Raw genomic sequence first — 24,701 nt, forward strand, 5'->3', positions numbered from 1 at the left:
ACAAATTGCTTGGTTGACCAGGCTGAGATCTTCACAGGCTCTGATAGCTAACTCTACTTTCCTTCCTTGCAGGGGTCCCTGGAGCTATTCCAGGTGGAGTTCCTGGAGGGGTTTATTATCCAGGTAAGGTACTGGGACTTGACACCCAGCCACAGAAGGCAGATTGTACCTGGCACTGGTGGCTCATATCTGTAATCCCAGCAACTCAGGAGGCTGGGATCTGAGGGTCATGATACAAAGCCCGTCCTTGGCAGGAACATCTGTGAGACTCTTATCTCCAACCAACCACAGAAAACCACAAGTGGAGCTGTGGCTCAAGTGGTAGAGCACCGGGTGCCTTGAGTGAAAAAGCTCAGGAAGGGCTGGGAAAGTGACTTAGTGGTAGAGTGCTCGCCTAGCATGCATGAAGCCCTGGGTTCAATTTCTCATTACCACATAAACAGAAAAAGCCAGAAGTGGTGCTGTGGCTCAAGTGGTAGAGCACTAGCCTTGAGCACAAAAAGGTTCAGGAGCAGAGCCTAGGCCCTGAGTTCAAGCCTCAGGATTGAAAGAAAAAGAAAAGGCTCAGGGGCAGCAGCCAAGCCCTGAGTTCAAGCCACAGAACAGGGAAAGAAAGGAAGAAAGGAAGGAAGGAAGAAAGGAGGGAGGGAGGGAAAAAAGAAAGAGGGAAGGAAAGAATGAGGGAGGGAGAGAGGAGAGAGAGTGAGAGGGGGGGGGGGGGGGGTGGAGGAAGGCAGACAGGCAGGCTGGGAAGGAAGGGGAAGGAAAAGGAAAGAAAAAAGAAACCCAGGCGCCAATGGCTCACACCTGTAATCCTAGCTACTCAGGAGGCTGAGATCTGAGGATCACAGTTCAAAGCCAGCCCAGGCGGGAAAGTCCTTGAGGCGCTCATCTCCAGTAAACCATCAGAAAACAGAAGTGGTGCTGTGGCTGAAGTGGTAGAGCGCCTTGAGCTGAAGAGCTGAGGGACAGGGCCCAGGCCCAGAGTTCAAGCCCCACAACTGACAAAAAGAAAAAAAAAGAAAAAGAAAAAAGATGTATTTGAGCCAGGCATAGTAGCACACATCTGTAATCTCACAATTTGGTGAAGGCAAGAGAACCACAAATTTGAGGGCAGCAAAAAAGGATTGGGGTGTTGGAATTGAATGTTCTGAACTGATGAGGAATAGGAGAGACACCAGTGCTCACCAACCTGGGGTCACTGCCCCAGTGGATAGACAGGGAAACTGAGGCTGGTACAGGTTGACTTACCCGGGGTATGCAGCTAGCTAGTGACAGATATGACTGAGTGGTGGGCTGGCCTGGCTGGAAGGGTATGGAAAAGCCATTCACACACTCCCCCCCCACACACCTCTCTCTCTCTCTCTCTCAGGGGCTGGTCTTGGAGGCCTGGGAGGAGGAGGAGGTAAGTTCAGAAATCAATCTTGGCTTCTCCCTGCAGGGATCTGGGTGTCATCCTGACCCCACCCCCCCCCAGCCCATCCTCAGCCCTGACAACCCCCAAAAGGCCCCAGGCCCTCATTTTATCCACGGAGCACACCGCCCCGGACTGTCTCCTGACCTTCTTCCCCAAAACGCTGAGGAAGAAGCACTCAAAGTGAAGAAGCCACACAAGTGCGGCAGAGCGGGGCTCCTGGGGCTGAGACAGGGTGGGGAACCACAGGGCCCACACTCTGCCTCAAGAGGGGGAGGGGGATCAGCCCTAAGAGGGGAGGCCTTAACCTCTGTCTTTTCCCTCTGCAGTGCTGGGTCCTGGAGGCAAACCACCCAAGCCAGGTAAGACCCTGCCACGGAAGGCCAGGCCACAGAAGGGCCTACCACGTGAGAGCTCAGGGCTCACAGGCCTCTGAGAAAAGGCTGAGAAGCAGGGGAAAGGTCCCCTGAGCTTGAACCTGGCAGGGGAGCAAACAGGTGGGAAAGAGGGAAGGAAGGAGGGATGGACAATGACACCCCACTACCGGAAGACCAAACCCGGCTCCCAGAGATGTAGGCTAACAGTTGGGGCGGCTCAGTGCACCCCTCTGTCAGTTTCTCCAGAGATGACCTCTGCCTAGGGCCTCAGGAACAGCCCAGTAGTGGGCAGGGGTAGAGCCTGGGGTCCCTGTGGACCCCAAGCCTGTAAAATAGCACCTGGGGATTCAGACCCCCCCCAGACTATGCCTGCACCCTAACCCCAGGCTGAGCTCTGAAGGGGCCACCACAACCCCCTGCCTGCTCCTCCCTGGGCAGGACCTGCCATGGATGTGGGGGGGGGGCACTGGGCTCCAGGGAGGGCGTTTCCCCCCCAGGGGGCCCTGGCTGAGGCCCGGGCATCCCCACCCTGTCCCCATGCCCCGCTGTTCTGGCTCCAAAGCCCCAGCTGGGGACAGTGCCCCTGTCCAATGGCTCTTATGAAATTTCCACGGCCCCTGATTCAACTGCACATGAATCTGAGACCCGGACTCTGGATTGTGAAACTCCTGGGCTGGGCCAGAGCAAGAGGACACAGCAGGAGGGCATCAGGGCAGGGAGGGTCCTGGGGTCTGTGGGGATGACAAGGTTAGGGTCTTGGAATTGGTAAGACCCAGAAACTCTGGGGTTTGCTGCTTCCCCCCTGCTAGGACCTGCAGCAAATCTTCTAGAGGGTGCTACTCTCAGAAGGAATTTTTTTTTTGGGGGGGGGGGATGTTCCCAATTCTGGGACTTGAATTCAGGCCTTAGGTATTGTCCCTGAGCATTTGTGCTCAAGACTGGTACTCTACCATTTGAGCCACAGCTCCACTTCTGGCTTTTTGCCCTCTCCATCTCCCTCTTCCTCTCATGGACGTTCCTGCCCTGGCTGGCTTTGAACCTTGAGCCTCAGATCTCTGCTTCTTGGGTAGCTAGGGTGGCGGGCGTGAGCCATCACGCCTGAAGGGCGATAGCAGCCAGGTGATGTGGAAAGGGGGCTTTCTTTAGCCAGGAAGACTCAGGAATAGAGAGAGGGGCTTCTTTGAGATCACACAACCAGAGAGAGTACAGATAGGCTCTACCCAGAACACCGCCACAGCGCCCCGCCAGGAGCCGGACCTCACTAAGGCTTTGCCTGATGAAAGACTCAGGTTAGATTTCCAAAAGAACTAACTCAGGCAAAGGAACAGGCTGGAAGGAAGGCAGAACCCGAAAGCCTGGTTACATTCATGCCTCAGAACTCAGGGCTTCAAAGCCTTCCCCCACATCCCCCAAGAATGTTCTCCCCACCACACACACACACATCTGGCTGAGGGGCTAGGCCCTGGGCGTGCTCAGACAAGACACGATGGGGCACCCAGGGAGAGCATGGTGTCACGCTCGGGAACAACTAATCCCTTGGCAGTGGAGGGTGGGTGGCCTGGCAGTGGCTTGTCCACGTGGGCGCCCTCCTTCCTCGGCTCGCAGCAGGGGACCCGGCAGCTTGGAGCTAGCGGGAGGCCAGCCACCCAACCAAAGGACAGCAAGCCAAAACAGGAAGGGGTCAGGGCACCCCCAGGTCTCCAATGGGCCACACATCCTGGGGGCTTTCTGCTCACAAACTGACTTTAGGATGGTAGGAAACACACAAGCCACGTGGAGATGGGGAAACTGAGGCACAGGGCAGGGAGGCCATTTGCTGGTACACTCAGACTAAGTAGGTGTTGGATCACTTGAGCCTTGGCCTCAGTCCTTCTTTATGTGTTAGCTATTCGTCAGGTTTTTGTCCAGGGTTGGCCTCAGACTGCAATCCTCCTCTCTGTGACTCCTCCAAGCATACATCACTACAACTGGCTTATTGATTGAAGTGAGGTCTTGCTAACCCTCCACCCCCAGACTGGCCTCAAACTAAAATCTTCCTCTTTCTTGCCTCCTGAGTAGCTAGGATTATAGGCATAAGCCACCACTCCTGGCCTGTGTTCAAAAGAAATGGAGGTGAACTGGTGGGGCTGCGTGTGGTCAGCTCATCCTGTCTTCTTTCTTTCCAGGTGCTGGAGTTGGGGCATTTGGGGCAGGTAAGCCTAGAGGAAAGTGGGTGCTGGCAAGCCACCCTGGGATCAGGGACATCTGGGGGAAAGATGGAGGCCCCTCCCTTGCCCAGCTACCCCTCCTGGCCTTCCCACTGATCGCATCTTCCCCTTGAAGCTCTGGTGTGGAAGGGAGGGCCGAGTGCGCTCACTGTCTGAGGCTGACTGTGAGGGCAGCAGCTGACAGAGCCCTGAGGGGTAGGGGGGCCCCTGGGAAGTTCCCCAGCCTCACCCATCCCTGAGAGATGCAGGCCCCCCGGGGAGACGCGTGGGCAGGAGGTGCAGCTGGCCCCAGCGGTCAGCAGCCCAGTGCTGAGGGTCCCCAGCCCTGGGACTCTGCACCCTGCAGCCGGAGCTGTCTCCTCCAGAACACAGTCCCCCAGAACTAGAAAACAGCCCATCATGTCCAGGACGCCCACTGGCCTGACTCTCCACCAGTGGAATGTCACCTGTGGGGCTGGGGGAGCCAGGGTGCCCGGATGTGGGTCCATTTAGCTTTTCGGTCTCATCTGGACACGAGGCCCAGACAGACATAGGGGGACAGAAGAGGCTCCCTGCAAGGAAGCCAGGGAGACCCTGTGAACCCCTTCCCTGTGTGGGCTCGGGTGGGAGCCCCCTACCCATCCTCACCTCTTCCCACAGGTCCTGGAGGGCTTGCTGGCGGAGGCCCTGGGGCAGGTGAGTGAAGACCCCTGGCGGGATGCCCACCCGCCCACCCCCCAGCCCAGTGCCGGCGCCTGGCATCAAGGGCAGTCAGGGCAGAGCATGACAGATGCCAGCCTGGGCACCCGGTGGCTTGGTAGCACCTGTCTAAGTAGCTCCCAAGGGGTCCCCAGAGGGCTTTGGGCATGGTGAAGACCTGCAGATGAGGGCTAAGTAGAAGGTCCCAGCCAGTGGCATACAGAGACATCTTGGGGGGCGCTGGGTCAGGCTCCACACAGCTGCCCAGCAGCTGGCTCCAAGACAGAACCGGGTTGTGGGAGTTTCCCCTGTGCTTCCTGGGTGGGGTGGGGTGGGATGCAGCAGACAGGGCAGTATGTGACCCCACCCCTTCCCCCCTCTCCCCAGGCCTGGGGGCTTTTCCTGGAGGTGCCTACCCTGGGGCGCTGGTGCCCGGTGGGGCAGCCGGAGCTGCAGCAGCTTATAAAGCGGCTGCCAAGGCGGGTGAGTGGCATGGCCTGGGCCCCATCCTCCTCCAGGTCTGGGAAGGGGTGGACAGGTCTGCATTTCCAGCCCAGCAGGGCTGAAGGAGGCAGCTACTGTGCCTGGCTCCAAATGGACTGGTGGCAGGGTGGTGGCGGGGCCCCCAGGGCAGTGTGGGCCCCCAAATGTCACCTCTGGCTCTTGGGCCCTGCAGGTGCCGGGCTTGGAGGTGTTGGTGGAGTTGGTGGCCTCGGTGGCGTCGGCGGCATCGGTGGTGTTGGCGGTGTTGGTGGCCTTGGTGGAGTTGGTGGCTTAGGGGTGTCTACAGGTAAGATGGCTAGAGCAGGGTTCCTTTGGTGAAGCCCCCAGGACACCCCCAACCAAGTCTAATGCACCCCTTTCCACACAGGTGTGGCGGTGCCACAGGCTGGAGTGGGAATCGGAGCTGGAGGAAAGCCGGGGAAAGTACCGGGTCAGTGCGGATACTTGGGGGGCTGGAGGGCAGAGGTCAAGGAGGACCAGAGCATCTCCTCCATGGCCAGGGGAGGAAGGGCTGGACCTGACTGTCTTAGAGGGGCGGGGCATGGCCTCTTAGGGGGTGGGGCCTGATCACATGGGGCATGGCCTGACTGCCATAGGGCAGGTCTGACCATCAGGGGAGGGGCCTAGCTGTTGTGGGCAGGGCCTGGCTGTCAAGGCAGGGCCTGACATGGAGCAGGGCTGACTATCTCCAGTATGAGGATGAGGCTGCCTGCCTTCCAGGCCCTGCTAAGATCAGAGACCTCAGAGACCAGCTTTATGGCATGGTGACTCAGCATGAAGAGAGTAAGAGCCTGAGGACTGAGGAGTTGGTCCTGGCAGAGCTGGGGTGAGCCTGACACCCCATCTGGAGCTCATTGAGCTGCTCCGGCTCTGTAGGAAGTGACTTCAGGTTAGACAAAGGCTGCCTGAGTCCACAGCAGGGGAAAACATCTGGAAGCTGTTAGCCAGGGAGAGGTGGGCTGGCCGGGAAATAGGCTCCAGGAGACGAGATAAACCAGCACAGAAAACAGTTGGCAGATGACTTCCTCCTGGGAGCAAGGCCAAGGCCACCCCGGTCTATGTATCCCCTGCAGCCCCGTGGGCATGCTGGCCCCTGAGGCCAGGTGGATGGAGGGGCTAGGTGGACTGGGGGCGGGGCTGAGCGCACGCCCCTCCTCCTTTTATTACAGGTGTGGGCCTCCCAGGTGTGTACCCAGGTGGAGTGCTGCCAGGCACAGGTGAGGACCAGAAGGGAAAGGCGGGGAGGGGGGGGACTTGTAGGAAGAAGGCCAGCCTCCCTGGCTTCCTCCTCAGCCCCATGCAAGAGCCACCAGAGACCGTGGTCCTGGCCCACAGCCATTCTGAGCTCTAACTAATGACTCTCGGTCCCTGTCAGTGGAGGGAGGCTCCCCAGCCCCACCCAAGTCCTGACCCCAGGCCTGCACCCTCCCCTCATCATGGCCTAAATCAGGCCTCCCCCCCCCCAACACACAAGCCCAGTCCCCCAGAGTGGGCAGCTGTTTCCCAAAAGCCATGAGTCACCAGGGGCCCCACCCAGCCAGCCTGCCCCACAGGGGACCCTAACAGCTCTCTTACTCCCTTCCCTGCCAGGGTCTGCCACCCCACCCAACCTGAAATCCCCCAGACTTGGGCCTCTCTGGGAGATTTGCTGGCAGAGTGGCCGCCTCTCCTTCTCCCTGTTCTGAGGCCCACCGCACCTCGCCATACTGGCTGTAGGTGGACTTAGCATCAACCCCAGTTTAGGAATGAGGCCTACTGACGCATGAGCTCACCCGCAGGCAAATAAGATTAAAATGTAGAATCGGGAAAGCCAGTTGCCTGTGGCTCACATCTGTAATCCTAGCTACTCAGGAGGCTGAGATCTGAGGATCAAGGTTCAAAGCCAGCCTGGGCCAGCAAAGTTCTTGAGACTCTTATCTCCAATGAACCACCAGAAAATCAGATGTGGCGCTGTGGCTCGCTGGTGCAAGAGAGCGCCAGCCTTGAGCTTAAGGCCCTGAGTTCAAGTCCCAGTACTGGCAAAAATAAGCAGAACTTGGGCTAAGGACACAGCACAGTGGCAAAGCCTCTGCACTATGTGCTTATAGCCCTTATTCTATCCATAGCATAATTAAAACAGAAAATAGGATTTTCCTGATTTGGGGGTCACAAATCCTTTCTCTCCCCGCCCCCGGGCCGCACTGGGGCTGATGAGCATGAGTGAGGGGACCTGAGACAGGACAGGTACCAAGGATCATTGCCAAGCAGACAGGTATCCCTTTGTCCCTCAGGAACTCGGTTCCCTGGTGTAGGGGTGCTCCCTGGGGTTCCTACTGGTACAGGAGTCAAGGCCAAGACCCCAGGTAAGCACGCAACGGGGGGGGGGGAGGTGGACCGTCCTCAGGGCTGTGCTGAGGGTAGCGTACGTGGATGCCCAGCTTGTGAAGAGCCCTCTGGCAGGGCGTTCTCTTGCCCGGGCCCAGGGAATACAAGGGGACATGGGCTGCCTGTCCATGCACCCTGCCACAGAGACAGTTGACTACTCTTTGTCATTGCAGGTGGAGGTGGCGCTTTTGCTGGAATCCCAGGTAAGGCAAGGCTGGTTCTCCTCTTGTGGGCTGGGGAGGGCATGCCCATGTCCAGGTCAAAGGTCAACCCTGGGAGGGGGTCAGGCACCCCAAATCCCACCCAGGCCTGGCCTTTTCACAAAGTGACATTGGCCCAACCCCTATTCATACAGAGTGCAAAGGAGCCCAAAAGTCCAGCAGTTGGGTGAAGGGTTCTGGGGACTGACTGCAAGCTGAGCAGTTAGCTAGGGGAAGGGGCCCTGGGAGATGTGCTGTTGACCCAGGACAGAGAGGCAGGGGGCACCTTTAGGATGGTTCCAGGAAACAAAAGGGAGCTGTTACATCTGCTCACAAGTGGCGCATCAGAGATCCAGAGAGCAGGGTGACACACGCTGCAATCCCAGCTAGTCAGAGGGCAGAGACAGAGAAAGATTGTGGTGAGAGGCCAGCTCAGGCCAGGTTACCTTAAAACCCTAACTGAAAAACAAACAAAGCATGGAGGCATGGCTTAAGTAGTAGAATGTTTGTCTGACAAGCATGAGGCCCCAAGTTCAAACCCCAGTGCCACAAGGAACCTCAGGTCAAGGGTTTGGAGGGAGGGGACTACTGGCTCAAGTCAGGGGCTTGACTTTTGCTCTTTCTGTCCACATAGGAGTTGGACCTTTTGGGGGCCAGCAGCCTGGTGTCCCACTGGGGTACCCCATCAAAGCACCCAAGCTCCCAGGTGAGTCAGAGGGAGGCTTTAGGAGCCTTGGCTTAGTCTGCCTGCCTGGCCCAGAGAGTCTGTCTGTGGTGTGGGGGAGGGGACCCTGGGTCCAGATGCCACCTGGTCCCCAAAGCCTGAGGAGGTAGTCTTGAGCTGTCAGACACAGGCCTGCACACATCTGTGCATACACACACACACACACACACACTCACGTACACAGAGGCCCGCAGCCCTGAGGGAAAGCCATGCTCACTGGGGGTTAAGAAACACACTGCCAGCCAGACACCAACAGCTCACGCCTGTCAGCCTCGCCACTCAGGAGGCCGAGATCCAGATAATCACAACTGGAGGCCAGCTCAGGCAGAAACATCTGTGAGACTCCATCTCCAATTAACTGGCAAAAAGCTGGGCTGAAGCCTGGCTCAGGTGGTAGAGTGTCAGCTGAGCAAGCAAGCCCGGTGAGCATGAGACCAAATTCAAGCCCTAGTACTGCCCCTCAAAGAAAGAAAAGGAAGGAAGGAAAGGAAGGAAGGCACTGGTGGCTCACACCTGTAATCCTACTACTCAGGAGGCTGAGATCTGAGGATCGCAGTTCAAAGCCAGCCTGGGCAGAAAAATTATGAGACTCTTACCTCCAATGAACCACCAGAAAACTGGAAGTGGTGCTGTGGCTCAAAGTGGTAGAGCGCTAGCTTTGAGTGAAAAAGCTCACCAATAGCACCCAGGCCCTGAGTCCAAGCCCCACAACTGACAAAAGAAAAGAAAAGGGAGGAAAGAGAATGGACATGCTTACGAAAGACCCTTCCCAGCTCAACCACCCCCATTTCCACCCCTACCTGAGCAGTCAGCTTCCTGCAAGGTGACAGACAGTATCAGAGCCTAGGCCCAGAGCACAAGCAGGCCTGAATTTGCAGAGGGCCAAATGTCCCATCAGTCCCTGGGGCAGGGCCATCCTCCACCCTCTCCCCAGGGCAGAGTCTCTGCACCTGGCCAGGCATCGGGGCCTGGGCAGCCCTGAGTCGCCCTCTCTCCTCAGGTGGATACGGACTGCCCTACACCAATGGGAAGCTGTACGGTGAGTGAGAGCCTCCCAGACCTGGGCTCCCAGCTCCTTCCAGCTCCAGGGCCCTGGAAAGGGAGCCTCAGCCTTGGGCTGCTTTTCCACCCTCCGACCCGGAGGGTCAGGAACACTCAGGGACCTGTGGGTGGGGTGGGGCAGGGAGGCCCAGTGCCACTGGTGACCCCCAAGCCTCTCCTATCCACAGGTGCTGGTGGAGCAGGGGGCAAGGCTGGCTACCCAACGGGGACAGGTAAGGAAGGGGTACCCCCGCTTCCAGCCAAACAGGTGCTGGTCACCCCAGAGCTGGGACCTCACTCGCCAGTGCAGGTGGGGGCAGCTCTGAGGCCTCTGCCTGCCTAGAAGCCCCCAGCTGTGCCCAGCTGTCAAGGGGTGGGCAGGCCTGGCGCTGGAAACAGGTGGGCTCACCTCCTTCCCCCTCCCCTCCTCAGGGGTTGGTTCCCAGGCAGCTGCCGCAGCTAAAGCAGCCAAGTATGGTGAGTACCTAAGGTCTCTGCCAGCCTCCAGCAGCCCCCGCCGCCCCCTCCCGCATCTTGTTGAGGCTGCCTCCCTGCCCAGCTATCATCACCCATCCTTCCCTCAACTCTTCCTTCCCTCCCCATCCACCCATCCATCCCATCATCCATCCTTCTATCATCCATTCATCATCCTTCCTTCCATCCAGCCAGCCAGCCAGCCATCATCTTTCCTTCCATCCATCCATCATCCTTCCATCCCTCTGCCATCCTTCCTCCCTCCTCCATTGCTCCCTCTGTCTCTTCCCCATCTGTCCATCCATCCCTCATCCCCCCTTTTCATCCTCCTCCAATCCCTCCTCTCTCCATCCTTACCTCATCCCTCCCTCCTTTCCTCTGCCCATCCACCTCAAAGACAGGGACAGGTCAGTCTGCTAGACAATAAAAGACAGTATTTCTGCCTGAGGGCAATGAGGGAGAGTCCCAGAGAAATGAACATTGGGTCCAGGCTTTCCAATAGAGCTGAGTGTGTCACCTGCTTTAAAAGGGAAGGAGCTATGCTGGTGGCACCAGGTGGTTAAAAGCCAGACCAGTGCTCACACCTGTCATCCTAACTACTCAGGAGACTGAGATCTGAGGATCGTGGTTCAAAGCCAGCCGGGCAGGAAAGTCCATGAGACTCTTATCTCCAATAAACCACCAGAAAACTGGAAGTGTCGCTGTGGCTCAAGTGGTAGAATGCTCGCCTTGAGCTGAAGAGCTTAGGGACAGCAGAGTTCAAGCCCCACAACAGCAACAAAAAAAAAGGGGAGGGATAATTGTAAGTGACACCTAGACAATTTTTTTACATATATTCACACATCAATTTACCATATACTATAGAAATGTAACTTGTTCCCCAAGCCCAATGGTGCCCTATATCCTCACCCTATACCCAAGCGGTGGGCAGAGTGGGGGACCTGTGCACCCCCTAGAAAAGCCTATGGACCCCCCAGTCCCTCACCATCCCTCCATGCCCAGAGTCTCTCACGATGGCTGCCATGTGCGAGCTGGAGAGCTGGCAGCCAGGGGTGCCAGAGCTTGGAGACCAGACACTTGGATTACAAACTTGGCAGAGTCCTTGGAACACAGGGAAAGGAAGCCTGGAACATTCCTTAGGGGCCCCCTGCTGGCCTAGAGAGCAGCCGCAGTACTTTCTCAGTATGTGGCAGTGGAGGGGGTGGGGAGCTGTCTGAGAACACAGCTCCCTTAATGAGCATTTAAAACTTGGGAACCATCAAGGAACTTTAGGGTGGGGGCTACCCAGGCAGACTCAAGTGGACAGGCCAGGGCCTCCTCCCCCCAGGGCTAGCTGAAACACAGCATCTGGGACACCCCTCTTCCCACCTACCCCATCCTTCCTCCCTTCTTTCCATCCTTCCTTCCTCTCTTCCTTCCTCACTCTCTTCCTTTTTTTCCTTCCTTCCTCCCTCCCTCTCTTCCTTCCTCCCTCCCTGCCTTTTTTCCTTCCATTCTTCCATCCATCCATTCCTCCTTCCTTCCATCCATCCTTCCTTCTTTCCTCCCTCTGTCCCTCCCTTCCTTTCAACCTCCCTCCCATCCATCCTTCCTTCTTTCCTCCCTGGCGTCCCTCTGTCCTTCCCCCTTCTTCTTCCATCCCCCTGCCGGCCTCCAGGGGCCCTGGGAGGAAGCGCGCTCACCCTGTCCGCCCTCTCCCAGCAGGCGCGGGCGGAGCGGGCGCCCTCCCGGGCTTCCCCGGCGTTGGAGCGGGCGGCCTCCCCGGCGGGAGGCCTGGCAGGTAGCGCGGGCGGCAGGTGAGGGCGGAGCGCCGGGGGCCGCGGGCGGGGCAGGCAGCCCCTCACGCTCTGTGCTCGTCTCTCCAGGGGCGGGGACGCCCGCGGCGGCGGCGGCGGCCAAGGCGGCGGCCAAGGCGGCCAAGTACGGTGAGTGACCCGGGGAGACCGCGACCCCAGTACAGACCCTCTCCCCCCCGGCCCCGCCCTCCGCGGCTGACCACGCCCCCTGCGACCTTGCCACGCCCCCTTCCACTGCGGCCTGGCCACTCCCCCTCCGACCTGGCCCCGCCCCTGTGACCCTGCTCCTGGTCAGCTGCCAGACTTGAGATTTCCTTCAGAAACTGATCACCTACTCAGAAGGCTGAGATGTAAAGATGGGGTTCAAAGCCAGCCCTAGCAGGAAAGTTGAGCCTTTTTTTTTTCCGTTCCGGGGGCCTGAACTCTGGGCCTGGGCGCTGTTCCTCAGCTCTTCAGCTCAAGGTTAGGGCTCTACCACTTGAGCCACAGCACCACTTCCGGCTTTTTCTGCTTATGTGGTGCTGAGGAATCAAACCCAGGGCCTCATGCTTGCAAAGCAAGCGCTCTACCACTGAGCTACCTTCCCAGCCCTGAAGAGACTTATCTCCGGTGAACCACCAAGCTGCAAGTGTCAAGTGGTGAAGCGCCAGATTTGGGTGAAAAAGTTCAGAGACAGTACTCAGGCCCTAAGTGCGAGCCCCAGGACCAGGACATGTTATCATGTGTACACATGCGTGTGCCACTCAGATGAGCTGGGCTCCTTCAGGAGCGCTGTTAGTCTACCTGCTGTCACCCCAGAATCCCTCCCCCATTACACACACACACACACCACCCCCAGAGGCCCCTCAAGGTCCCCAGAGCCCAGGACAAGGACAATCCTTTTCCTTCCACAGGAGCTGCTGGAGGCTTGGTGCCTGGCGGACCAGGAGTTAGGGTCCCAGGCGTTGGGATTCCTGGTGTTGGGGTCCCAGGTGTTGCGGGTGTTCCAGGTAAGCTGGCTCTTCGTGTGTGTGTGTGTGTGTGTGTGTGTGTGTGTGTGTGTACCTCCCTCCCTCATGCTACAAAAACCTATGTGGTGACCGGCAGAGAGTCTCTAACACCCCCCAGGTCCCCTTCCCCAGCAATCTTGTCTTTCTCCTCTCTGAGCTCCCAACTGAGTATGCGCTCAATGAATGGCTGGTGGAGGCGGGTGGTGGATGGGCAGGTGAGCGGGTGGACATGTGGGGAGCAGGCAAATCGATGCAGGAAGGAGTGAGGACAGGAGGAGGAAATTCAAGATGGCATGGATACAGGGACAGACAGATGGACAGGCAGGTAGAGACCACACAGTACGGTAGGAGGATGGATGGTGGCTAGATGGGAAATGAGCAGATGGACAGTGAGGGCTGGAGAATGTGAACCGGTGACTGGATTGGTGAATGGATAGATAGGCACATAGGTGCATGAGCTGATAGGTGGATGGACAGACTGAGGTCTAAGGACAGACAGACATGAACAGACAGATGGGACAATGGATGAATGGATTGAAAAGCTCTATATTGGCTCTAGAGATATAAAGTAGAGGGACCAAGAGGCAGGCGGACAGATGGACATGGGCTGGGCCCCTCTCCTCCGCCCCCTGGCTATGTGTGTCCCCTGGTCTTTCCAGGAGCTGTGTCACCAGCTGCCGCTGCCAAAGCAGCCGCCAAAGCAGCCAAATATGGTGAGTGCTGTCCCCTCTGAGGCCTGGAGTCTGCTTATCCAGGTCTGAGAACCTAATCCACTCTCTCAGAGAAGTGGCATGGCTTTCCTAGCGTCACACAGTAAGGGCCAGGTCCTGGGCCCTTGTGGGACCCCAGGAGTGTTACTTCACGACCCCAGTGTGACCCTTCTGCTGGACCAGAGCCCTCTTTGTGGGGTCCAGACCCAACCGTGGAGAAGGGTCCCCACAGACTCACCACACAGGGTTCTTCCACTGGTTCAACTGGTTCTCCATTCACTGGTTTTGCCCTCTGGGTTTTGACGCTTCTGTAGGAGCTCGAGCTGGAGTTGGAGGCATTCCTTCTTATGGGCTTGGCACTGGAGGCTTTCCTGGCTATGGTGTTGGACCTGGCATAGGAGGGGTCCCTGGTGTCGGCGGCGTTCCCGGAGTCGGAGGAGTTCCTGGCGTGGGAGGAGTCCCTGGAGCTGGCATTTCTCGTGAGCCTCAATCTGACCTTGGAAACCAGTGGAGGGATAGGAGTTGTACTGGGATTTGAACTCAGGGACTTGCACTTGCCAGAACAGATGCTCTACTGCTTGAGCCATACTCCCAGCCAGTCTGTGCTTCCCTGACTCCCTGGGTTGCCCTCAGGCCAGGATCCTCCTGCCTGTGGCTCCTGGAATGACAGGCAGAGGCGACAGCCCTCAGCCCTCAGGATGTGAGGAGTTCAGACCAGGCTTTAGGGTGCCCAGGGAAGTTTGGAGAGAGACCAGGGAAGTGCCTGGGGCTGCTGGGGGTGGGACAGCTGGACTCCCACACCCACTGGGGCCAGGATCCCATAGGCTCTTGCCTTCTCTCTTGCTTGCAGCTGCAGCTCAGGCAGCAGCCGCCGCCAAAGCTGCTAAGTATGGTGAGTGCCCACCTTGTGCATCCCTAGCCCCACGTGCCCCCCACCGCCCCACCCGTCCCATGCCCTGCCCATCCCCACGCCCTGAGCAAACCTCACCAAGTGCCCGGACAATCCGGCCCAGCCCCTTTGTGGCCTAAGCCACCTCAATTCTTCTGCTGCTTTCCAGGGTAATTTACCACCCCCAAATAGCAAACTGAAGGTGCCAGCCAGCCCCACTGTACCTCCCATTATTATACCCCCAAGGGGTGGCCACTCGATGCATGTCTCTCCTCCAGGTCCCGGGGGAGCTGGAGCACTGGGAGGGCTGGTGCCGGGCGCGGTGCCGGGCACAGTGCCGGGTGCAGTACCAGGCGTGGTCCCTGGAGTGCCAGGCGTAGGAGGGGTACCAGGTAAGCAGTGGGGTCCCAGCCAGGAGATAGGACTGATCTGTCCCCCCACATGGCCCTGGAGGCTGACTGCAGTGCTTCACAGATGGGGAAACTGAGTCTAGGGATAGACCAAGGGAGTTCAGTCCCCTCTAGAGCAGTCACCCTGGCCAGCACTGACCCCCAGCCATCCTGTCATCCCTGGGGACCAGCAGTGTCTGCCAGCCGCACCCCCACAGCCTTGCACAGTGGTGGCCTGGCCTCCTGGGGCACCTCAGGACCTCACCAGAGGCCAAGGGGTAGAGGTCAGGTGACCATGACATCCAGGGACACCTCTTAGGCCTAAGCCTGAGAGACCATCACCATGTACCTGCCTGTCACTCTCGGGCTCCCAGGGGAGACATCACACAAGCAGCAGGAGGGGGGCTGGGGAATCAGACCCCCACAGGGCCCAGAGAGGCTGCTTCGCAAAGGATTGTGGGAGGAGTGGGCAAGATGGGGACCCTCGGCCTTCCCCTCCCCCACCTAGGAGTCGGGACCCCTGCTGCTGCTGCTGCCGCTGCCAAAGCTGCTGCCAAAGCCGCCCAGTTCGGTACGTGGCCCCTTCCTCTGAGCTCTCAGCCCATCTGAGACCAGACCATGTTTCTGATTAGAGAAGCAGCTGGAAGGCACTTCAGTCCCGGCCCCCAGCCCCATCCTGAAACCCCTAGGCCCCCAGGCTGGCTTGGGCCCCCCGCTTCCTGGTCTTCTTGAGGACTTTCTGCCCCAGCTTCTCTGTTTTGATCCCCAACAATGCTTCTGTTTCTTGCTCCGTGTGAGGGATGCCCCGCAGGCCCAGGGAGACACTTCTTGAGCATGGAACGCCCCAATTTGGAGGCCCGCTGAAGATGGAGGAGCACCTATGAATCTTGGTCTTCTGGTCCCACAGGGAGCAAGATTCTGATGAGAATCTCTAGGACTGATGAAAGCCAGGGAACAGCTAACATCAGCTTCCCTGTCCCGGCCAGACATGGTGGCACACACTTGTAATCCCAGCTACTACAGTGGCAGCTCAATCATGGCCGAGCTGAGAGCCAAACCCACATCGGCCTGCCTTGCTACCTCCCTCTGTCCCCCTCATGCTCAAGTCTCCGGGGAGGGGGGAAAGGGGGCCCTCATCCCTCGGGAATTCCTGACTTTACACACCCTGGTGCAGGATCGCACCACGGCAGGCCAGGGCTAGGCTGGGAGCCTGGCGCCACACCTGGGGCCCAGCTATTGCTGCTCTTGTAGGTTTGGGACCACGTGTCTCTGTGGATTCTGGGGTTCTTCCTGGTGCTGGTGTGGGTCCTGGGGGTATTGCAGGTGAGCAGTCTGAGAGGGGGGCTCTGGAGGGGCCCCCTGGAGCCTCCATGGCCACCATCCCACTCCTGACCCCCTTTCCTCCCTTCCAGGAGCAGGAGCCTTGGCCGGAGGGAAATCTGCTGCGCAGCTAGCTGCCAAAGCCCAGTACCGTGAGTGCCGAATACATCTCAGTCCTGGCCACCGAACCATGCTGACCTACTGCTGCCCCCAAGCTGGGCCCCCAGAAACACAGGCTCTCAGACCCTTGCCCCCCAAAATCCTCAGGTCCCCCACAGCAACTGGCAGAGGGCTCAGATGCACAGATTCAGTGTGTTCAAGGCTTGGCTTCCAATTGGCCGAGTGATGTCCAGGCCTCCCCATAGGACTGTGCCAAGTGCAGCAAGGGCATCACCCGCACCATGAACAAAGTTGCTGGAAGAATTAACCAGGCTCAGGCATGGCCAAAGAACAGGACGTGAGGCAGGAAAGGGAGTGGCGGGCCGCGTAGGCAGCCCCAAGTCCACCTAGAGTGGTCTTGGGAGACAATCGCAGGTCTGAGGAGAACCATTCTAATGCTGGCTGCGTTGGCAGATGCCTATAATCCCTGCTACTCAGAAGGCAGAGGTAGAAAGACCACTCTCCATACCAGCCTGGGCATGAATACAGAACCCTATCGAAAACAATAAGCCAGGCTCTGGTGGCACACACTTGTAATCCTAGCTACTCAGGAAACTGACATCTGAGCATCTTGTTTTGAAGCCAGTCTGGGCAGGAGAGTCTGTGAGACTCTTATCTCCAGTTAAGTGCTGAAAAAGAAGTGGAAGTGTGGCTCAAATGGTAGAGCATCAGCCTTGAGCAAAATAGCTCGGACAACATTCAGACCTAAGTTCAAGCCCCAGGACTGGCACAGGAACATTCTTGTGCACGCGTACGCATACACACACACACACACACACACACACACACACACACAGTGAAGCTATGGTTCAACTGTGAAAAAGCTAAAGGATTGCACCGGGCTCTGAGTTCAAATCCCAGTACCACCAAAACAAAAGATGGTTTTTACACAGCCTGGAGTGTGGGTGCAGGGGCATCTGCAGGGGGGGGGTAAGCCAGCCCACTTCTCTGAGGGCCTGGGCCAGCTCACAGGCTAGCCCCTGCGCAGGTGCCCCACCCACCCATGGTCACACCCCACTGTCTGCCTCTGTAGGGGCCGCTGCCGCAGGACTTGGCGCTGGAGTACCCGGATTGGGAGCTGGTGCCGGGGTGCCTGGATTGGGAGCTGGCGCTGGTGTTCCTGGGTTTGGGGCAGGAGCAGGTAAGGAAAGTTCTAGGGGCTGGGAAGAAGTCTCCCCCTGCCCAGTTCAGAGGATGGAGAACCCCCTCTTCCCAGTGCCTGCCCCAGGACCCCTCACCACCCACAGATGCTTAGCACATCCCTGTTGAGTGTCCCCATCTGCAGCAGGCCACACAGTCTGAGGGGGAAGGGCCAGACAAGGACAGGCTGCCAGATTGCAGAGCAAGGGTGACAAGGCTCCAGACTGGGAAAAGCCTTCCTACCAGCCCACAAACGCGAGTGGCAGTCCCTGGATTTGGGGGGCTTTGATAGGCCAGCCCAGATCTCCTTCAGCATGCTCCATGGCAAAGGGACCCTAGGGACTCATCGGGTTGTCACTGAGCCCTACTGTCCCCAGCTTCAGGCAGGCCATGCTGGGCCCAGAGGGGACAGGATGGATGGGTGGGTGGGTGGATAGATGGATGGAAGGATGGGAAGAAGAAAGGATGGATAGATGGATGGATGGAAACAAGAATGGAAGGAAGGATGGAGGGAAGGATGGATAGATTGATGGATGGATGGATGGATGGATGGGCACACAGTTCAGGCCTCTGGCACCCCCAGAGAAAATTGGTGGTGGTATAGTTAGATACTGGAGCCCTGTTCCATACTTTGAGGCAGCAATGCAGATGGAGAAAGTCAGGGTGGGCTCCCTGGAAGAGGCAGCAGAACCCCAAGCATAGAGCTGACCCCTCCTTCCCTTTTCCCCAGCACCTGGATCTCTGGCAGCAGCTAAAGCAGCGAAATACGGTGAGTACAACCCTCTGCCACGAGGGTCCTCCACCAGCCCTGACCACAGGGAACAGAGGGGCAGAACAGATTAAAAACCATACCCGTAAACCCAGCTTCTCAGATGGTAGAGACAGAAAGCCCATGACTTTGATGTCAGTCTAGTAAAAGCAAGATCTCAAAAATCAAATTTCATGCTGGGTGCTGCCAGTGGCTCACGCCTGTCATCTTAACTACTCAGCAGGCTGAGAGCTAAGAACTGTGGCTCAAATCCGGTCTGGGCAGACAAATCTGAGAGATTCTTATCTCCAATGGACCAGCAAAAAGCTGGAAGTAGGCCAAGCGCCGGTAGCTCCCGCCTGTAATCCTAGCTACTCAGGAGGCTGAGATCTGAGGATCACGATTCAAAGCCAGCTTGGGCAGGAAAGTCTGTGAGACTCATCTCCAATTAGCCACCAGAAAACCGGAAGTGGCACTATGGCTCAAGTGGTAGAACGCTTGCCTTGAGCTAAAGACTGGAGGGATATTGCCCAGACCCAGAGTTCACCCCACGACCGACAAAAAAAAAAAACTGGAAGTAGAGCTGTGGCTCAACTGGTAGAGCACTAGCCTTGAGTTGGAAAAAGCCAAGCAAGAGCGCAAGGCCCTGAGTTCAAACCTCAATACTCTCTCTCTCTCTCTCTCTCTCTCTCTCTCTCTCTCTCACACACACACACACACACAATTCTAGAGATGATATGGCTCAAGCGATAAGTTCCTGCCTAGCAAATGTGAGAACCTGGTTTCTAACCCTAGTACTGTGTAAGAGAGAGACAGAGGGAAAGACAGACAGACAGACAGAGGGAAGAAAGGAGAGGGAGAGAGAGAGGGAGGGAGGGAGGGAAGGAGAAACAGCCATTTTTAGGACCTCTTTATGCATTAGCCCCCTCTGTGCCTCCCGCGGTGGCATTCCCAAGCCCCCAGCCTGGGGCAGTTCCTTGGCCTGTCTGACCAGAGTTTCCACAGGAGCCAAGACTGCCATTGGCTCCAGACAAATGGAGGCCTCTGCTTCCTCCCAGCCCATTGGCTGAGCTGAGCTGTCAATATTCCTCATCAAGTCCCCAGTGCCTGCCTCCCCTCCCGTCGTTGAGATTGCACGCGTCTGCCACGGGGCAGCCGGAGGAGGAGGACGTGGCAGCCTGGCCTGCTGTGCCACCTGGCGCTGTGGCAGCCTCAGCTCGCCAGACCCAGGAGCTCCCCACTCCTGGGCTCCTGGGAGCCAGGCCAGGGGCCTCTGTCAGGGAGGGACCAACTGGCCCCAGTCTGTCCACTCAGGGCCAACTAGCTTCCACCTGGAAGGAGCCCATCTTCCACAGGGCCCCAGCACCCCAAGGCTTCCTTGTGGGTTCCTTACCGGCTGCTTGGGCACCTGCAGCCGGCACCAGAGTAACCATGGGGCCCCATAGCTCCTCAGAGCTGACCATTCCCTGCCCAGTGGGCCTCCGGCCTCCAGCCCCGTCCTCAGCCTCCACCTCCACTTCACGGCCCCCATTTTTTTGCAAGGCATAGCCATCAGGCTGAAACACGGGGCTCCCTAGAATTGGAGCCATCCAAAATCCCATCCAAACCCCTGCCAGGCTGGGAAGAGGGTAGGAGGGGAGGGGAAGGGAAAGCAGGGAGGGAAAGGAAGGGGAGGGGAGGGGAGGGCTGATTCTTGGCCTCTCTACAGGTGCAGCTGGAGCCGGAGGTCTGGCTGGAGCCGGTGTTCCAGGCGGTGTAGTGGGTGAGTTACACCCCGGATGCACTGGGTTGGGGGAATGAGCCCCTGGCAACCCTGCTGAGCCCCTCTGTGTCTCCAGGAGCTGGACCCGCCGCCCAGGCTGCTGCTGCCAAAGCCGCCGCCAAAGCAGCCCAGTATGGTAAGCACAGCTTGGTTTGGGGGAGACGGAGGCCCAATCCCCACCCTGCCTGTCTGTGCCAGGAGCGCAATCTCTACTTAGGGCTCCTGAGACAGCCAGGGGCCCACCCTGTTACCAGACTAACGCATGCTTCTCTCTGCAGGCCTGGGAGCCGGGGGGCTCGGAGCTGGGGGTCTGGGAGTTGGGGGCCTTGGAGCTGGGGGCCTTGGGGCTGGAGCCATCCCAGGTGCTGGCGGCCTTGGAGGTAAGAACTGCTGTGCGATCATGAGTGTGATGGACAGACAGACAGACCAGTGCAGGTGGAGCTTCTGCCCCACCCCACCCAGCACAGCCAGGTGTGCTTGTATAAGACACGTGTGGTCCCTTTAGGGACATTTATCCTTGGAAGTTTGGGCCACCTGTCCTCAGGCTATCCCTCCTGCCCTGCCCTGCCCAACGCAACCCTCCACCCCCTGCGCATGTGGCCTCCAGGGTCCTGTGGGCCCTGCCTTCTCCTCTGGGATCCTGCAGCATTTACAGAGACAAGCATGGTGGTGCACACCTGTAATCCCAGCACTCAGGAGAGCAGGAGAAACAGAGGCCAGAGGGTCACAGTCTAGGCTAGCCCTTAGCAAAAACCCAAAAACATCCCAAGACTCTATGTGAAAAATAACGAAAGTACAAGGGACTGGGGCAGGGCTCAAGTGGTGGAGAGCCTTGCTTAGCAAGTGTGAGACTCTGAGTTCAAATCCCTAGTTACACAGGATGAGAGAGAGAGAGAGAGATCCTCAGATTCTCCTCTCCCTCGCCCTCCAACCCCCACTTGTCCCCCCTCTCCAGGTGTGTCTCCAGCAGCCGCTGCTAAGGCAGCTAAATACGGTGAGTGCCCCCTGAATCTCTAGGAGGCTGGAAGCTCATCCCTCAATCCCCCACCCACCCACCCCCTCCCAGGACCCCCATCTCCATCTGACCCTGTCTGTCTGTTGCCAGGTGCTGCCGGCCTTGGAGCCGGTCTTGGAGCTGGCAGGCCATTCCCAGGCGGAGGTAGGCGCTCCGGTGAAAACCCAGCCCTGCCCAGGCGTGGGCACCTGTCTGGCTATCAGAGGGCTCCTGGACCCCAAGTCCACTTGAGGAGCCAAAGCTGGGGCAGGGGTGGACAGGGCCCTCAGGACAGGACATGTCAGAGTTGGGGACAGTAACTGCTCAGATCATGGCCATGGGCCCACCACACCACCCGGACAAGTATAGTCAGGAGAGCTTTTGTGGCGAGCTTTTGTGGCCCACCCCTGGTGGCTCATGCCTGTAATACCAACTACTCAAGAGGCTGAAATCTGAGGATCACAGTTCAAAGCCAGCCTGGGCAGGAAAGTCTGTGAGACTTTATTGAGCCAGCAAAAAGCTGGAAGGGGAGCTGTGGATCAGCACCAGCCTTGAGCTGAGGGGGACACGGGAAGCAGATGGCCCCAGACATGAAGTCCTGGGTGGCAGTGAGGAAAAGGTCCTGGCCTGCCACCAACCCAGATCTCTCCTTCAGGAGTGGCAGCGAGACCTGGCTTCGGACTGTCCCCCATCTACCCAGGTAACCTGGTGCTCTGCTCCCCACTCTGCCCAGGGGGTGAACCCAAGGCCTCAAACCCTGCAACCTGAGGTCACCCCGGAAACCAAGCCTGGGTTCCACTGGGCTGTGCCTCAGGGGGAACTTGGGGTGCCCAGTTTTGAGGCCACTCACAGCCCCATCTGTGTCCTGCAGGTGGTGGTGCTGGGGGCATCGGATTCGGTGGTAAGTTTCCCCTAAAAGCCTTCCCATCCCAGGGGCCCAGGACCCTGGGATCCTGGGCACCATGTCGCGGTGGCCACAACCTCTAGTACGGGGTGGTGAGGGAGCCCCCAGGGGAGCCGCAGAAGCTGAGCCTTCAGCCCCAGTATGTGGGGACTCAAGTCACAGAACTAGACAGGGACCTGTGCTCAGCCTGGCCCTGGAGTCTTCTAGGACATGGGCCAGGTCCCTGAGACAGGAAGTGCTTTTGTGAGGGGAGGGGACAGAGGAGGCCCAGAGCCCTCCAAGGGGTCAGGGGCGGCCTGGGAGGAGCATGGGGTTGGATCTCCAGGAGAAGGCTGGTTTAGATGGAAGGATGGGGGGTAGAGGGTGGCGCGGGGGTGGGGGGAGAAGGCATAGAGAAGCAAGGATGGGTGGCTGGTGGACAGGGAGGTGCTTGAAACCTGCAGAGACAGAGCAGGCCGGGTGCAGGGAGGAGACAAGCCTGCCCACTCCCCACCCCACCCCTGCCTCACAGGAAAACCCCCGAAACCCTACGGAGGAGCCCTTGGAGCCCTGGGCTACCAAGGTGAGCGAACACTCAGGGCCAGGAAGAAGCAGGGGCAGGGAGGCCCAGAGAGTCAGGGACAAGCCACTCCAGGGTGCACTTGGACAGTCAGGAGGTTTGGAGCCTGGAGACCTCCTTCCTACTCCATCCTCCTATACCCAGAGCTGCCCCAGGCTGGCCCTGGACCAGGCCTAGACATCCCAGCCCAAATCCCTGAGCTGCTGTCCACACTACCAGCAGGGAGGAGCCTGAGCAGATGGATAGATCTCAGAGGGACAGGAAGGGGAATGCACAAGACACGCAGAACCCCAGATCCCAGGAAGACAGAGGCCCACCACACCTGGCTTAAAGATGCAACAACCTAAGCAGGGTGCTGTGGCTCACACCTATAATTCCAGCTCCTAGAGAGGCAGAGACTTGAGGATCATGATTCAAAGCCAGCCCTGGCAGGAAAGTCCGTGAGACTCTTATCTCCAATGAACCACCAAAAAGCCAGACGTGGAGTTGTGGCTCAAGTGGTACAGCACCAACCTTGAGTGAAAGAGTTAAGACAGCACCCAGGGCCTGAGTTCAAGCCTCAGGACTGGCACACACACACACACACACGCACACACACACACGACCCTGCTCAGTCAGGGTCAGCTCTCCAACCCGTCTTGTCCCCTTCTTGCCACCAGGTGGCAGTAAGGAGCCATGTCTACCGCAGGCTCTCCTTCCAGGCTGAGCCCCAAAACAATATTGCTAATCAGACCCGGGTTCCCCCTACCCCCAGGCCCAAGCCAGCGCCTCCCATGGCAGTAGACAGAGCCTGGAGGGAATGGGGGTAGTGGAGGGAGTATCCCAGAGGGGCCAAACTTGACCATGACCTCGGTTCCCCAATCTAGGTGGGGCCTGCCTGGGGAAATCCTGTGGCCGGAAGAGGAAGTGAGCCCCCAGGACCCCGACTTCTCGACCTCATCAACGTTGGTGCTACTGCTTGGTGGAGAATGTAAACCCTCTGTGACCCCCCCACACCCCAGCCCCCACCCCGGGAGGGGACGGCAGGAGCCCCCGCGGGCCCGGAGTGCCCCACCCACAGCCTCCATCGGTGCTACCTGCTGGTGCTTCATGGCTGGTGCTTTACCTTCCTGGGGGAGGGAGAAGGGTAGGGACACCCTGGGGTCCCCCCCACCGCCTGGGGTCCCTCTGAAGATGATGGGGCCTGCCCACCAGGTGCTACCCCTGGCTGTGTCCAGTTGGTACCCCAGTTCCAAAACCTCAACGCTGGATTCGGTCACACCGTCCCCCTGTGCCTTGGGGTCCACTAGACCCCTCTCTCCTTACCAATACCTGGCTCCCCACCCTCGATCTAAGGGAATCCATCCACCCATCTGTCCGTCCATCCTTTCTTCCCCCCAGTTGACGGACGGCTCAGTGCCGCTGATTGGCCGGGCACACCTGCCATCCACCTGGCTTCCTGTCAGCGCAGCCTGTGCCCTGCCCCCACCCCACTCCGCACCCCTATGCTGGCCCAGGTCATGGGGGGAGTGCGGACAGGGGGGGTTTCACACACAAGTACTGTATCCCCAGTCCTTCTCCAGGCACTGTGCTACAAGGCGTGTCCCCTCCCGGCCCTCCCACCTCCCTGGTGTCTCGCTGTGATCAATAAATATTTTATTTTTTGTCCTGGATATTTGGGGATTAATGTTTGATTGTTGATGTGCTCTTGGGGTTTTATTGTTGTGGTTAGTTGAAGAAGAAAAAGTTGTGTTGTTTTGTTTTGTTTTGTTTTTTCTAATCTGGGGGAGCTGTATCCTCCGTAGAAAAGCTCATTTTAATCACTTTGGTATAACTCTGAATGGAATACACATTTTTTTAATAAGAAAAGAGAATTAACTGCTTCTGAACAAACTAATAAATGAAAACCTTTCCAAGGAAATGGCCTCAAGTTTCTTTGTGTTCTGAGTTTCTGCATTTATGGAGGAGTCTGCCAAGGCCACGTGCCTGCTGGCCTCCAGGGTACAGTGGAAAGGGGGTCGCCCACCTGGCCACAGTCCTTGGGCCCAGTGAGAGGTGGCAGCTTGGGCTGCAGAGAAATGTATGCCAACAAATTGGGAAGAATCAAGAGAAAATAAATCAATTTCTACCAACATACAACCTACCAAGACTGAATCACAGAGTAATAAAGAACGTGAACAGATTGAATCTGTAATAAAAAATCCCAACAAAGCAAAGCCCAGGACCAGATGGCTTTGCTAGAGAATTCTGCCAAACACTTCAAAAGAACCAACACCAACCCTTTACCCCAAGGGACTGCTACAGAACGCTCACATCTGCTTTTGTGTGAGTGTGCCAGTCCTGGGGCTTGAACTTAGGGCCTTGGTGCTGTCCTTGAGCT

At 58.0% G+C, this 24,701-nt stretch overlaps 1 protein-coding gene across 1 annotated transcript in view; it reads left to right on the forward strand.

Annotated features, from left to right (window-relative positions):
• Eln (elastin) overlaps nt 1-24,236 on the forward strand; it is a 29,994-nt gene extending 5,758 nt beyond the window's left edge. Inside the window, exons 2-37 of the mRNA XM_013033168.1 lie at nt 73-123; nt 1,373-1,405; nt 1,744-1,776; nt 3,957-3,983; nt 4,638-4,673; nt 5,064-5,159; nt 5,353-5,466; nt 5,548-5,610; nt 6,350-6,397; nt 7,451-7,522; nt 7,718-7,747; nt 8,379-8,450; nt 9,469-9,507; nt 9,698-9,742; nt 9,942-9,986; nt 11,688-11,759; nt 11,849-11,908; nt 12,673-12,768; nt 13,428-13,481; nt 13,793-13,957; nt 14,329-14,370; nt 14,646-14,759; nt 15,265-15,327; nt 16,008-16,079; nt 16,169-16,228; nt 17,269-17,376; nt 18,106-18,144; nt 19,832-19,885; nt 19,962-20,021; nt 20,164-20,265; nt 20,841-20,879; nt 20,991-21,044; nt 21,535-21,579; nt 21,751-21,780; nt 22,295-22,345; nt 23,209-24,236. Coding sequence (XP_012888622.1) covers nt 73-123; nt 1,373-1,405; nt 1,744-1,776; nt 3,957-3,983; nt 4,638-4,673; nt 5,064-5,159; nt 5,353-5,466; nt 5,548-5,610; nt 6,350-6,397; nt 7,451-7,522; nt 7,718-7,747; nt 8,379-8,450; nt 9,469-9,507; nt 9,698-9,742; nt 9,942-9,986; nt 11,688-11,759; nt 11,849-11,908; nt 12,673-12,768; nt 13,428-13,481; nt 13,793-13,957; nt 14,329-14,370; nt 14,646-14,759; nt 15,265-15,327; nt 16,008-16,079; nt 16,169-16,228; nt 17,269-17,376; nt 18,106-18,144; nt 19,832-19,885; nt 19,962-20,021; nt 20,164-20,265; nt 20,841-20,879; nt 20,991-21,044; nt 21,535-21,579; nt 21,751-21,780; nt 22,295-22,345; nt 23,209-23,252 — 2,228 coding nt within the window. The 3' untranslated portion in view covers nt 23,253-24,236. The remainder of the gene's footprint in view (nt 1-72; nt 124-1,372; nt 1,406-1,743; nt 1,777-3,956; nt 3,984-4,637; nt 4,674-5,063; nt 5,160-5,352; nt 5,467-5,547; nt 5,611-6,349; nt 6,398-7,450; nt 7,523-7,717; nt 7,748-8,378; nt 8,451-9,468; nt 9,508-9,697; nt 9,743-9,941; nt 9,987-11,687; nt 11,760-11,848; nt 11,909-12,672; nt 12,769-13,427; nt 13,482-13,792; nt 13,958-14,328; nt 14,371-14,645; nt 14,760-15,264; nt 15,328-16,007; nt 16,080-16,168; nt 16,229-17,268; nt 17,377-18,105; nt 18,145-19,831; nt 19,886-19,961; nt 20,022-20,163; nt 20,266-20,840; nt 20,880-20,990; nt 21,045-21,534; nt 21,580-21,750; nt 21,781-22,294; nt 22,346-23,208) is intronic.
• Nucleotides 24,237-24,701: the final 465 nt, after the last annotated feature.

Source organism: Dipodomys ordii, unplaced genomic scaffold, assembly GCF_000151885.1.
Source record: "Dipodomys ordii isolate 6190 unplaced genomic scaffold, Dord_2.0 Scaffold164, whole genome shotgun sequence".
Lineage (NCBI taxonomy): Eukaryota > Metazoa > Chordata > Mammalia > Rodentia > Heteromyidae > Dipodomys > Dipodomys ordii.